At 37.5% G+C, this 12320-nt stretch overlaps 1 protein-coding gene across 1 annotated transcript in view; it reads left to right on the top strand.

Moving 5' to 3' along the window:
* Positions 1-549: 549 nt before the first annotated feature.
* Positions 550-12320, top strand: part of CAPS2 (calcyphosine 2) — a 29141-nt gene continuing 17370 nt past the window's right edge. The window contains 8 exon segments of the mRNA XM_062491212.1: positions 550-1074; positions 3377-3423; positions 4943-4988; positions 5084-5194; positions 7955-8167; positions 10519-10593; positions 10595-10624; positions 10626-10640. Of these exon segments, the coding sequence (XP_062347196.1) occupies positions 997-1074; positions 3377-3423; positions 4943-4988; positions 5084-5194; positions 7955-8167; positions 10519-10593; positions 10595-10624; positions 10626-10640 (615 nt within the window). The 5' untranslated portion in view covers positions 550-996.

The following is a 12320-nucleotide window of genomic DNA, read 5'->3' as shown; positions in this document are numbered from 1 at the left end:
GTGAGGGGTGCGCGGTGCGGGATGCAGGGTGAGGGGTGCGGGATGAGGGGTGCGGGGTACAGGGTGAGGGGTGCGCGGTGCGGGGACGAGCCCGGTCCGCCGGCCGTGCGCCCTGGGTGAGACACGGGCCCTGCCCTCCGGGTCCCGCGCCTCTCTTGCTACAATGCACCGTTTCCGTGGAGCTGCTGAGCTCGTGGTGTTCAGTCACGCTTTTGTAGCCTTGCTGTTGATAAAAGTGTTCTCATTAAGCACAACAACGCTGTCTCCCCTCTGCGCCCCGGGTGGGAGGATGCTCCGTTTCAGGAGAACCTCCTGGCCGTGCCCTGGGGAAGAGGTGCCCGTCTCCGAGCAGACCCTGCCCCCTGGAACTGCTCGGGGAAGGAAGAGATACTTGGGAGTGGGAGCTGCCCAGGGCCGTCAGCCTTTCCTTTGAAAATGGAGCGTCTGACTGATGGGAACTACATGGTGGGCTTTTGGTTCAAGACTGGCTGCGTAGGAGAAGCCAGCAGAGCCGGAATGCTTGGTGGAATGTCACCCTGGAGCTCTCGGAGCCTGGCAGTGTGCCGGGACAGCCCGTACGCCTTCCTGAAATGTTCCCAGGGCAGCAATCGATGGAGAGCCAGGCAGCAGTTGGAAGTGGAGAGTACAAAAGGTTTGATGTTGCCAAGGGGTAACAAATTAGTAACACTGGAATGAGAAGGCATCGATAAGTGTAAGGGAAAGAGGGAGTTAAGCTTTAGGCAAAAGCATAAATTTGAACAGGAATCTGGTTAAGCATTAGTAATAAAAGACTGAAATTAAGAGGTGGTGAAAAAGAGAAACCAACAGCATTTCATAGCTTGCTAAAGACAATACCAAAATTCCTTTTAATGCAGTAACTTTTTGTTTTTTATCCCAGAAGTACTTAGATTAAAAATTACACATTTTTTCTCAATAGGATTTTCTGTTTTTCAGTTTTGTTTTTTTTTTTTTTCTGAAAGCTGTCATTGAATTTGCATGGATTTGAAAGTCAAAGGAGTTTCTGCATCCCCTCCAAGGAAGACCGAGTTGTCGTTGAGGGGGAAGAAATGTCAGGTAGTCAATGGTTTGTGATTGTTTTTCTTCCTTACTTTGGTGTTTTAAAAATATTTTGATTGTACTTCAGAAGGTTCTTAGTTTGAAGTTAAAATCTATTCTATAGAGAATACACGTTTTAAAGAAATTATTTTTGTCAGAAAGAGATAGTTTAGTACAACAGCTTCTCAAATGAAGGAAATTCCAATATAAACAGCTATCCTAGAATAACTGCTACTCTGAGTACTTAATTAGAGTGTGGGGAATTTAAGAATGAACTACTACTTGCAGTTAAAAGCAACAGAGGCTTCAACACCTACTGTGTGCTGTCTCAGGCTGTTGGTGAAACTGGCAGCAGGTGTGTCTGTGTTTTTGTTTTGCAAGACAGCAATAAAGTAAAGCAGCCCCCAAAATATAATTTGAAAAGGCATGATTTCAGGTCCACCCGAAAAATGCATCTCAGTGCTCTGTGTTCAGTATGAAGGGAAATTATGTTTTCCAGGTATTCCTAATAGTCTGTGCTTTGAGATAGGGTAGGTGTGCAACCCTCACACTCTAGCAGAAACTTTAGGGCTAGCTTTTGATAGTCCATACAAATATGATCTTGGATTCTGAGGGCCATTATTTTCCTTACTGTTAAGGTAATGTTAATATTGTTAGTACCATTTGATTTTTCTCACAGATACAGTGTATTTTATGTCCATGAACTAAAGTTAATTGCTAATCCTCCCTCAGCCCCCAAGCACACATTTTACTTCCTTGTTTGTTGCATGACCCCATTAGGAATTCTTGCAGTTCAATTGCCAAGTTTCTGGTCTTCTTTTCAGTTTGATTTGGAATGAAAAAAGACCTTTTGTAAATGATAACACATCAATGTTATAATGTTACTGTTTATGTTTTAACCACATTTTTGAAAATTAAATACCTGTGAGCAGCAAGAACATTTGGGGCATTTAGTATATGTTGTTAAAGAAATGTCATTTTTTCTCTAATCTCTCATCCTTTTTTAAAGAAAATTATTTATTCTTGTGCAACTAGGTTCCCAAGTTTAGACTCTCTAGTCCACATGATTTTTTGCTAGTTTGAAAAAAATAAATCTTAAATTAAAATTATGCTGAAAACATGTGCTTCAGCCCAGTGTTCATAATGTTTTTTGTTTGTTTTCTTCCTGATTTGTTGACTCCTAGAAAAGGAATATATATCAAGGCTTTAACATCTAGAATCAGCTGTGTTCTTTACCTCACCGCAGTTGAAAGGGTACAGAAAAAAGACAAATGTGGGATGCAGTGCCTTGTTTTTGCTGCCTCGATGGTGTTAGGTAGGTGACCCCGTGGTGGCGGTGCTCATTTCGTGCGGAGAGCTCTCCAGGCTGGGTACCCGGGCTCGTCCAGGAGTCACTACAGGGTGGTGCTGCTGAACTCCTGCTCAGGGGGCAGCTACAAGGCTGTATGGCAAGAAAGGAGTTACACTTTTGTGCTTGCTCACAGATTGTGAAGGATGTTTGAGCACTGCTGGAAATGGGATTCTGCTCAGTTTAGGCTGCGATGTTGGGATTTACGGGCTGAAAAGTGTAAAACAAAAAATGTTAGCCCTGGTTCCGAATGTTCTCGAATTATTTTTTGTTTCAGACTGGGAGGCCAGTTAGGTGAATTTTTACTTTGTGCTTGTCCCAGGCAGCCTTCCCTATGGATTTGCTGCTAGCTGTTTTCAGAAGTCATAGGGGGATAGATGATGCTTTGCCTGGAGTCTTTTTTCTTGCTATGTTCTTGCTCAGTTGAGTTTGGAGATCTGTGTGGTATGCAGAGTGGTAAAATAATAAAGTGAACTGCCTGATCATCATCAGGACTGCTAGAGTAAAGCTGAGATGAAACAGTTACAGCAAATATCAGGGGTTCTTTGGGGTCTGAGCTGGCTCCTTGTGAGCCAGCTGGCTGTCAGTCTTGTGGTTTTGGTTTAAGGGTTGGTTCCCAACAACAAGGACAAAGTGACCTAAAACCTTGTGAGTAGTGATGGTACAAAGCCTCAGGAACATGGATTATTTTTAATGTATTATTAATAGCTGATGTGGATGCTGTCTAGATTCTTAATGGCTGGAAATCTTTCTGTCATGATGAATATTCAGTCTTTTAGTCTCATGACGTGTAAGAATTAGCTTTCAATGAGAAGTTACTGATTTTTTCCCTTTGTTAGTAGTGTCTTCGTCAAGTATGTTGGACAGATACTTTGAGTCTCTGATTTTAAATATTTCAGGGGAAATTGAAAGGGAGAACTATGTATTTTAATCTAGATCCCCTAGGAATTTAATAATGTGTCATTCTTTTAGGGCTGGAGACTGAATATACAGGCTACACACAGTCCTCGCCCACCAGAGTAAGTCTGCTTCTGTTTCTGATCAGCTTGTTTAATTTTGTGTATTATTAACACAATGCATTTGAATTTGTAGTGACGTGCAAGTTAGTTTTCAATGAAATTTATCATCACAGGTTTGTTTTCTGTGATTTATATTTGGAATAGAATATTTGATGCATTATTTACCTTGGAATTAAGTTGATTTATGTTTGGCTGAGTGGAGGTGTAATTACATAATGGGTAAAGGGGAAGAGACCACATTGGGTCTAACCCACTGGTCCATCTGGTCCAACCTTCCTACTCAAGCAGGGTCATCCCAGAGCACATTGCTCAGGACTGCATGCAGATGGTTCTTGAGTATTTCCAGTGAGGGAGATTCCACAACCTCTCTGGGCAAGCTGTTCCAGTGCTCAGTCACCTGTGATGAAGAAGATTATTTTGGGTGGAACTTGCTGTGCATCATTTTCTGCCCATTGCCTCGTGTCCTACTGCTGAGCACCCCCAAGAAGAACCTGGCTCCATCCTCTTCAGAGGGTGTCACTCAGAGTTTACATATTTATACATTGTTTTTCTTGAAGGAGAAAAATAGTATTTTAGCAATTGACTGCTTTTACAGGTATTGCAGTAAAAATGCAGAGAAACTGTTGTGAAGGGCTTTACAAGCAATGGAAAATTTTGCTTGTGGTTTTAAAATTTAAAACCTTATAGTGACTTTAGCACATAAGAAATATCTAGTCTTTCAAGGACCATGATTGATAGTTCAGTCAGTTTTGATTACTGAAATGTATGAAAGCCAGTGTATGTAATTATTTTGTGAGTATGTGTGATTATAATCTTTGATTATACCAACCAAAGTAAAAAAAAAATCCAATTTCTGTGTACTGTCTGTCATTATCTAATAAAAAAAAGACTGTAAAAGAAAGAAAACTCTTATTCCAAGAAGTTATAATAGAGTTTCTTGGAAATATTGGTGATACAATATAAAAAATACGTATTCATGGTGCTCTGCAATATACCTGGAGCGAAGGCATAAGGCACAGAGATGCTTTGATGGATTGGAGATGCTTTAATTTCTTTAAGCAGAACAAAATACTGAGCTATGGTTGTCTTCTATTGTGTTAATCTCTTATGGAAAGTTGAGAAGATTTGCATCCTAAGTAGCAATTGCTTCTTTATTGCCTCTCTGTTGACTGATTATGGAGGAATGTTGACATGGATGTGCTGTGGAAGACAAGAGTAAGGGGTCCCTGATTTATGATCTTGTTGCAGTAGCTCCTGTTGGGGAGTGAAGAGAAGCCAATGTGGGAGTAAAGAAGGATCCTTTTCAGCTGCCAGGGTACTCTGCTACTTGGGAAGAGAAGCTCAGTGGCCACTTGCTGAGCTGAAGCAAGAGGGGCTAATAGAGATTTGCTGAGTAGGCCATATCCAGTTGCAGGGAAAATTTTGTGAAGGACCTAATAATAACTAATAGGCAGTGTTTTTATTGTAGTTAAGAAATAAGGGAATGTATTGCTGCTAAAATTGTTTTAACTCTCTGCAGGATGCCATGCCTTTATCTAGGGAGACTGGGAGATTCTGATGAAGAGGTAATTATAAATTAATATATACTTACAAAAGTATCACTCTGAATATAAAACAATTATGATTACTTCTCCTTTTTTTTTTTTCCATGTGATTTTAGGATGGGGACTCCTACATACTGTACACTGGAAATTCTTCTCACAAGTGCCAGCTAGATTAATCTTCAGAGTGGAGAACATCATTACAAACTCCATATGCACAGCATCAACATGTCAGTGTGTCACTACGAATATCTTTATAGTATACCTCTTTAGCAGTAATTTAGAAAAGCATGCATATATTTTTTAATGCAAGTTCTTTTTTTTTTTTACTTTTAGTTAAGCTCTATCTCCAAGTGCTGTTGGTCTAAAATATTTTTAGCAAAGTCCTTTTACTGGTGTTCTTTAGAATATTTAGAAAGAATTATTTTATTACATAGCTTAGCTCTTTGTTGATTGATGCACTTACCCTTTTGCTGTGCTTGTTTTTTAAGAGGTATATTAATAGTAGTAATAACAAAGATTAGTAGTAGAAAGTGTATGATTAAAGACAAAATCCATGTTTACAAGCACTAAATATTATTTCTATGGAACAGTAGTTGTTTCTGGTGAAAAGAAAACTTTTGGAGTTACTTGCAGCCATTTCATGTTTTTTGGTGTTATTTTTTTAATTTTTATTTCCCTTAGGGCTGTTGTCTTCAAAGCAGAATGGGGACATAAACTTTGGAATTATGTCTAATTTGTTGTCACTCAGTTTATTGTTAAAATTTCCTCATCATGTTAGCTCTTTTTCTCCTGGATGACTAAGAAACTTAATCACCACTAGTCTTAGGTGCTTCTTAAGGAAAATCAGTAGCCCAGATGGTAATATTCTGGTTTACAGTACAGTGCAACGTTTTTCAGGATCAATATCCACCACAAAATTTTAAGAGTTAATTTAATTACTCAGTTATTACACTCCCCTGAATGCAGTAAAATAGTTCCTTTGAACTCTTATATCTGAATTAAGTATGAATAAAATAAATGTGCCACTTTTTTATTTGATCATGATGCACTTATTTCCTGTTTTCCTTAAACAGGTGTCTAGAAAATTATGTCAGAACAAAATGGAGGTAAAGAAGTTGAAAAAATACAGACTGAAGAAATTACTGACAAAATGTCTTATCAGTTCAGTACTATGGTATATGGTCTGAAAATGTAATATGTTTTAACTTGGTTTTTGGTGACAGGAACTGGCTTATTGGAGAAACTATTAAAAAATGCACTGATTAAAAGTCCGTATTTCAAAAAAATTTAACTTATGTAAACCTAAGAAATATCCAAATAATTTTTTTTTTAAACCCAGGATTTTAACTAGAAGGAAAACCAATTTTAAATTATTTTGTACATAACCTGTGCTCCTTGAAACAAATAATATAGTAACTTGAAGGGCAGAACTCCAGATTGGCTCGAGTTCTAGGTGAATCTGCCAACTTGTATGTTTCCCTATATAACCAAATGGTTTCTCTACTTGAAAAACAATTTCATTTCATTTAAGTAAAAACTGAAATGGTAAGTGGATTTTTTTTGGTATTTTAAAAATAATGTACTAGGAATATACTAGTTTTTGAAATAGGTGCCCAACAGGTATTTATACATGTCTCAAGATGTAACTGTAAACATGTAACTACAGACAGGTTGTTTTCCTTTCTACTGCCTTGTGAATGTGCACTGCAAACACGCTTTGGTTGTTATGGCCTTCTTGGGTCTGGATGCTTATGATGCTTATGCTTATGATTACGCTGCTTGCTCTACCTTTTTTTTTTTTTTTTGTGTAACTCTGTCAAACTGCAGGAGTGCTAATGAGGTTTGGTGTAGCTTTGTATCTTAGAGTCTTTCTCTCTTTCTTCTCTTCTTCCTTTTATCTCTTGTTGCTTCCTTTCTGCCTTCGTTATGTCTTAAATACTGAGTGCTCAATGTAGTGGAATGCGTGTTCTGTTTACTTACCCTTTGTCTCTCTCTGTCTGTCTCTCTCCTTCCTCTCTCCCTTTTTTGCCTGACTTGCTGCCCATAGTGGTTTTGTTTGTTTGTTTTGTTTGTTTGTTTTTTTGTGGAGAAGATTTTCAAGCTGTTTTAAAATATTTTAATGTATTCCTCCGAATGGCCTTTATTTCTGCATTTCCTTCTTCTGGGGTTCTGACCAAGCTTTCCTTGAGCTAGATAGATTCCAGCTTCCTCAGTAACTGTGTAAGTAAGTCTTCCTAAAATAGGTCACTTTGGGAAGGAAAATTTAAATATACTCTTATGATTCAGGAATTAACCAGGGGAGGGACCTGAGTCTTCTTTTGAAGGAGAAAGTTGGCTCTTCAAAAACACAGATCTTTTTGGGTTTTGAGAAATGGTTTTCTAGAGCAGGTCTGTAACATTGTTGTTGCAAGATGACTTGCAAGTGTTGAGTAGAGATGCAAGAGAAGGCCACCTTACTTTTGTTAGCACTGAAGGAATATAACTTCAGTATTGAAGGTGTTAATTACTCAGGGAGACAGAAGAGAATGGAATCTTGGACTTCTGTCATTGCTGCCCTTTCTACTGATCCCAGCTTCTGTTGTGGAGAGCCCTGAAATGGGTGTAAGGTTAGAAAGGTACTTAGCTGTGCAGCTGATATTGTTCTAAGGAACAGTGTCCCAGTTCCCATCTGCCATACAAGAGTGTTAGGACTTCTGACCAAAAAAACATCCATCCATCTATTTTCAGCCATCCAAAAATCATATGTCAGAATTTCCATTTTAGTAAAGGCAGAACCACTAAATCTGACTTCTTTCTTTAAAAGTGATCTAAAACCATTTGAGAGTGTATTTTTTAGATTTAAAAGTGGTAGAATTTGAAGAATTCAATGAAAAGTAATCCTGAATATGCAGTCCTGTTTGCTTTTTTTCTTAATTTGAAGCATCATGTCAAGAAGTTACAGAGATTATACTGGATAGGAACCAAAAAATGTTGTTCTCATTCAATAGACCAGCCAGAGGCTTTATATCGATTACTCATTGGTTTAACATTCTTTTTTGGAGCAGAAGACAAGACCAGAAAATCTGCCATCCCCCACAGACAGATTGAAACTGAAGCATGGTCAGTATGAAACAGGTACAAAGGAAAAATATAAGCAGCATCCTCAGAGAGCTGCAGAGAAGAAAAAAGACCACCTCCAGTGTCAAGATACTTCAATAAAGGTAGCTGTTGGAGTAGAAATTGCATTTTTAAATAGCAAATGTACATCTCTAATTCATTGCACTATTTGGAAATGTTTGCACATGTGTGTAATTAAATTCATGTTTTTACTGTAAAGAAATAAAAACATGTAATATAAGTATCTAATGTAGAGGAAGAAATAAACTGTAGGAAGGATGTTTCAGTTCTTGCAGAGTGAGAAACTGAAGTGCTCTGAGAATTTATGTATATTTGTGTTCTCTGGTAAGGAAAGTAACACTGGCCTTCCTAGTGCACCTCTAGCCTGAGCCTGAAGATTAGCATGATTGATAAGGAAGAATTTACAGCTCATAAGAAGAGGAGAGACAACAGGAAGATCTTGGTAAAGTGTTATTTCAAAAACCAGAAATTCATTCAAGCTTTTTTATTTATTTTAAAATCCAGAAGTATTTTAGTTACTATTCTGTAAATTGGGACTGTATGTAAGACTTAAAACGGGAGAAATGAAAGGTTTAATCTGTTCCTTAGAGAACTATTAACACTGAAAATGCAAAGGAATATGGGGTTAAAATATTGAAAGATATCTGTACTTTTTGCTTTGATGCTGTATGAAATTCAGCACAGTTAGACTGCATGCTGTATTAATTCTGCCAGGTTTCTTTTGTGTTTTTAAATTAAGGTGCAAAGGAGGGAAGATCAGTGGAGAGAAACTGGAAAACAAAGGGGTGAAAAAAGCCAACTTTCATCGTGTTTGGAAGAGATAGTGGAGGAGAGTGGTGAACAGGAAAGATACATCATTGTAGGTATAAGGAAGCAGGAAACCTAAGTAAGCAACAGCTGTGAGGACTGGTTGAATGCTAGATTCTGCTGAGCCTGGATGACCATTTAACTCAATGGAAAGTGAAGTATTCAAATGTTGATGGAACATATTGTGCTCATTGCTTTTCAGAGAAAAAGTTTGTGTTGAATAACAATGAGTTTATTGAATTTACTTTCTTAGTATTCAGTAGAATGAAAAGGGAAGGTTTTTCAAAAGAAATATTGTTTCACGTATTGTAGATAGCTTTAGAAGAGCTTTCTCTTCATAGTTGTGCTTCTAGTGATCAGGTAAAGGAGAACCTGTAGAAAGCGATTAATGAACATTCTGTAAATAAAAGGTGAATGAAAAAAAAGTTGAGGTATTTTGTGGTTTAGTTGTATGTTTGGTGGCAGATAAGATTTTCTGTTCTGGAGATTTTATATAGTTTGGGTTTTTTTTTTTTCCTTTTCTAATGATTCCACTCTAATGTACTGGTCTGACACTCATAGCATCTGTTTTTCAAGGAGTGACTCCTTTACATGCACTTCTACAAGCTCATCAAAAGGATATTTACAGGAGCAGCCAAGTTAATCTGAAAATGAAGAAATAGGTGGCAAATGTATGCTGGGAGAAAAAAAGCAGGACTGCCTTTTTTTCTGATGAGTTTGGGTTCCAGAAAGATACTTGCCAAGCACTAGAAGCATGTGTGTGTATTCCTCTCACAGATTTTAATATAAAGTCTATCAGAACAATTTTTTGTGTTAGATATTATCACTATCTGATTAGATGAACAAAACAAAATATTTCAATACACTTGTTTTGCTTGATTACTGGAACAACTTATCTTTTCTGGAAAGGAGGTGCTCATGGAAGAGATTGCTAATAAAACTTACTCCTTTGATTTCTTTCCTATGCTACCTCTTTCCTGAGTTCTGTAAAAACTTCCTGTATCCTTTTTTTTTTTTTTTCCATATTGTCCATGTAGGAAATATTTCTTTAATACCCTGGGACTGGTTTACAAGTCTGTTAAAAGCAGCAGCATGCTTTGGCTTTTCCATGTCTAGGCTGTATTTAACTTCTTCGCTGTCACAAAGCAGTAGCTTTTGAAAGAAGGTAGCTCTGCAGTGAGCTTTGAGCTTTGTACCTAACAGCAAATCCTCTGCTTGCACTTGGCTGTTCCTGAGCAGAACAGAAAAAGGATGAGTTCTTGTCTTCTCCTCAGAGATACTAGTGTCTGCTTTCTCTGACTTGCTGCTGGTTTTTTTCACAAAGCTTGTAAGAACACAGTATTTTTGAGATTTTAAAATTGATTATTTATTTCAATATGAATGAAAACTGGTAAATATTCAAAAGATACAAATCTTGCTCTCTAGTCTTGTAAGTTCAGTTTTAGTAGAATGCTAGGCTTAGAAAAATTCTCTTTTAATTAACATAAAGTAGAAGAAGTAGACACTTTAAAGAAGAAAGAAAGTAGTACTTTAAAATAAATTCTTGAGGAAAACATGGGGGTTTTTTAGTTTGTTTTTATTACAATTCAATAAATTTGAGTTATAAAAAGAGTGTGTTTTTGTGTAGGGTACACAGCTTGAAGATGGACATGATGATTTTGTAACTCTTGGTAAGAAAGCTCTCCTGCAACAATGCTATACAAAAAAAGCCTTATAATATGCAGCTCAACGTTAAGGAAATCAGAAGCTGTAAGTATTTTGACTGGTGTTATGCTGCTAACCACCTAGATGTGGAGAATGGCTTTCCAGATGTTCAACAGAAGTTACGTCTTTGGGGATTTGGGTCTAGTATGTAATTGCACCCATTGAAATCATGTGAGTTTAAACATTTCTTTCAATGGGAGCTGAACTGAGCAATCCAGTGAGCATTTTTAAAATGTTATCTGCAGTGCTTGTATTTTACGCAGTAATCTGTAAAAAAGAACACAAATTATGAGTAATATATACAGATACATTCATACAACTGAGAATAACTGACGTAGTTGAGTGAACTTAAACATAATGTTACATTCAGTGCCAGAAGTTGGACTTCAAGGATCCCTGTGGGTCTCTTCCAGCTCAGGATAATCTATGATTCTATGACTTCCTCTGATCTGTAGCTTTTGATCTGTGTTCAGTGGTCCGTGGATTCCATAATTCCATCAGCTAGTATTAGACTGAGTCAGCAACAACTTTGGCTGTGTCTTCAATTGAGATCCAGGGATGGAGTTTCTACAGTGTCTCTAAGCAACATGACAGGCTATTCTCTTTGTGAAGAAGTTCTTCCTATTGTCCACACCAATCCTCCCAAGGCTCAGTGTGTAATGTTTATGTCCTGTTATATTGTTGCCTTCTGCCAAAAAAAGTTTTATTCTCTTTTCTTTGTAACTTCTCTTCAGAATGCCTCATAGCTGCTGGTTCTGCAAACTAAACAAATGCAAGTTCCATCAGCCTCTTCTTTCAACTGTTTTTACTCTGATCTTTTGTCAGATCCTTTCTGAGGGAAGGAGGGAGTCCTGAAGTCTGGAAACTAGCATGGACACAGTAGCATGCAGAGGAGAATTAAAACTTCCCTTACATGGATGTACACAATAGGCCTCTTTAATTTCTTACATAGACATGAATGTTACTCTTTTTGGGACTGAACAGTAGGAGTCTTGCCTATCTGAGGCCAGGCTTTGAATTTAGGATCATTTACAGTGATGAATAACTTTGATTTGATATTTGCATGATTCAGTATTTGCATATGCAGAGTGATGGCTTTTTTAACTAGTTTTTGAAGGTGTTGCTGAAAAGGGTTATGCATTCTAACTTTCTCATGGAGTATTAAGCCATGAGAAATTGAATGATTTTTTTAAAGTAAATAGGAATTTTAATTAATTTTATTTGCTTGCCACTATGCACTGAACTCTGCATCTTTGTAAGCATTTATTTTATTTCTAGTCTTGTGGAAGTGAATGCAGATGTTGCTCTACTGAGATCACTACTAATTTTCATGATAAGAAAATATTTTAAGAAAATACTTAAGCTTTTGTTTTTAGAATAAATGAAAAAATCTATACTATCGGCTAAAGATAATGGAAAAAAAGTCTTGAAGTATCCCTAGAGTAACTACTTAGTGCTAAAGCAAGTACAGTGAAAGCCCTGAGAAAGGGAGCAGTGCAGAACCACAAAATAGATTTTCTGTAGCTGCCATGCTTTAAAATAAAGTCAGCAGGTGTCTGAGCAAGGTGTTACTGGGACCTTCAGAAGCCATTTGGTTATTCATTAGCACTCATGGTCAGCACAGGATGACTCTCTCTTTTGAGAACCATCTCAGGCTCTCCTAGGTCCAGCTTCTGATAGCAGTAGAATGTAGAGGAGACAAATCCCTCTGCAGATACCTCTGTG

Source organism: Cinclus cinclus, chromosome 4 (assembly GCF_963662255.1).
Source record: "Cinclus cinclus chromosome 4, bCinCin1.1, whole genome shotgun sequence".
NCBI lineage: Eukaryota > Metazoa > Chordata > Aves > Passeriformes > Cinclidae > Cinclus > Cinclus cinclus.
Note: the sequence above shows the minus strand (reverse complement) of the source record. Positions and strands in the feature narration are given on the sequence as shown.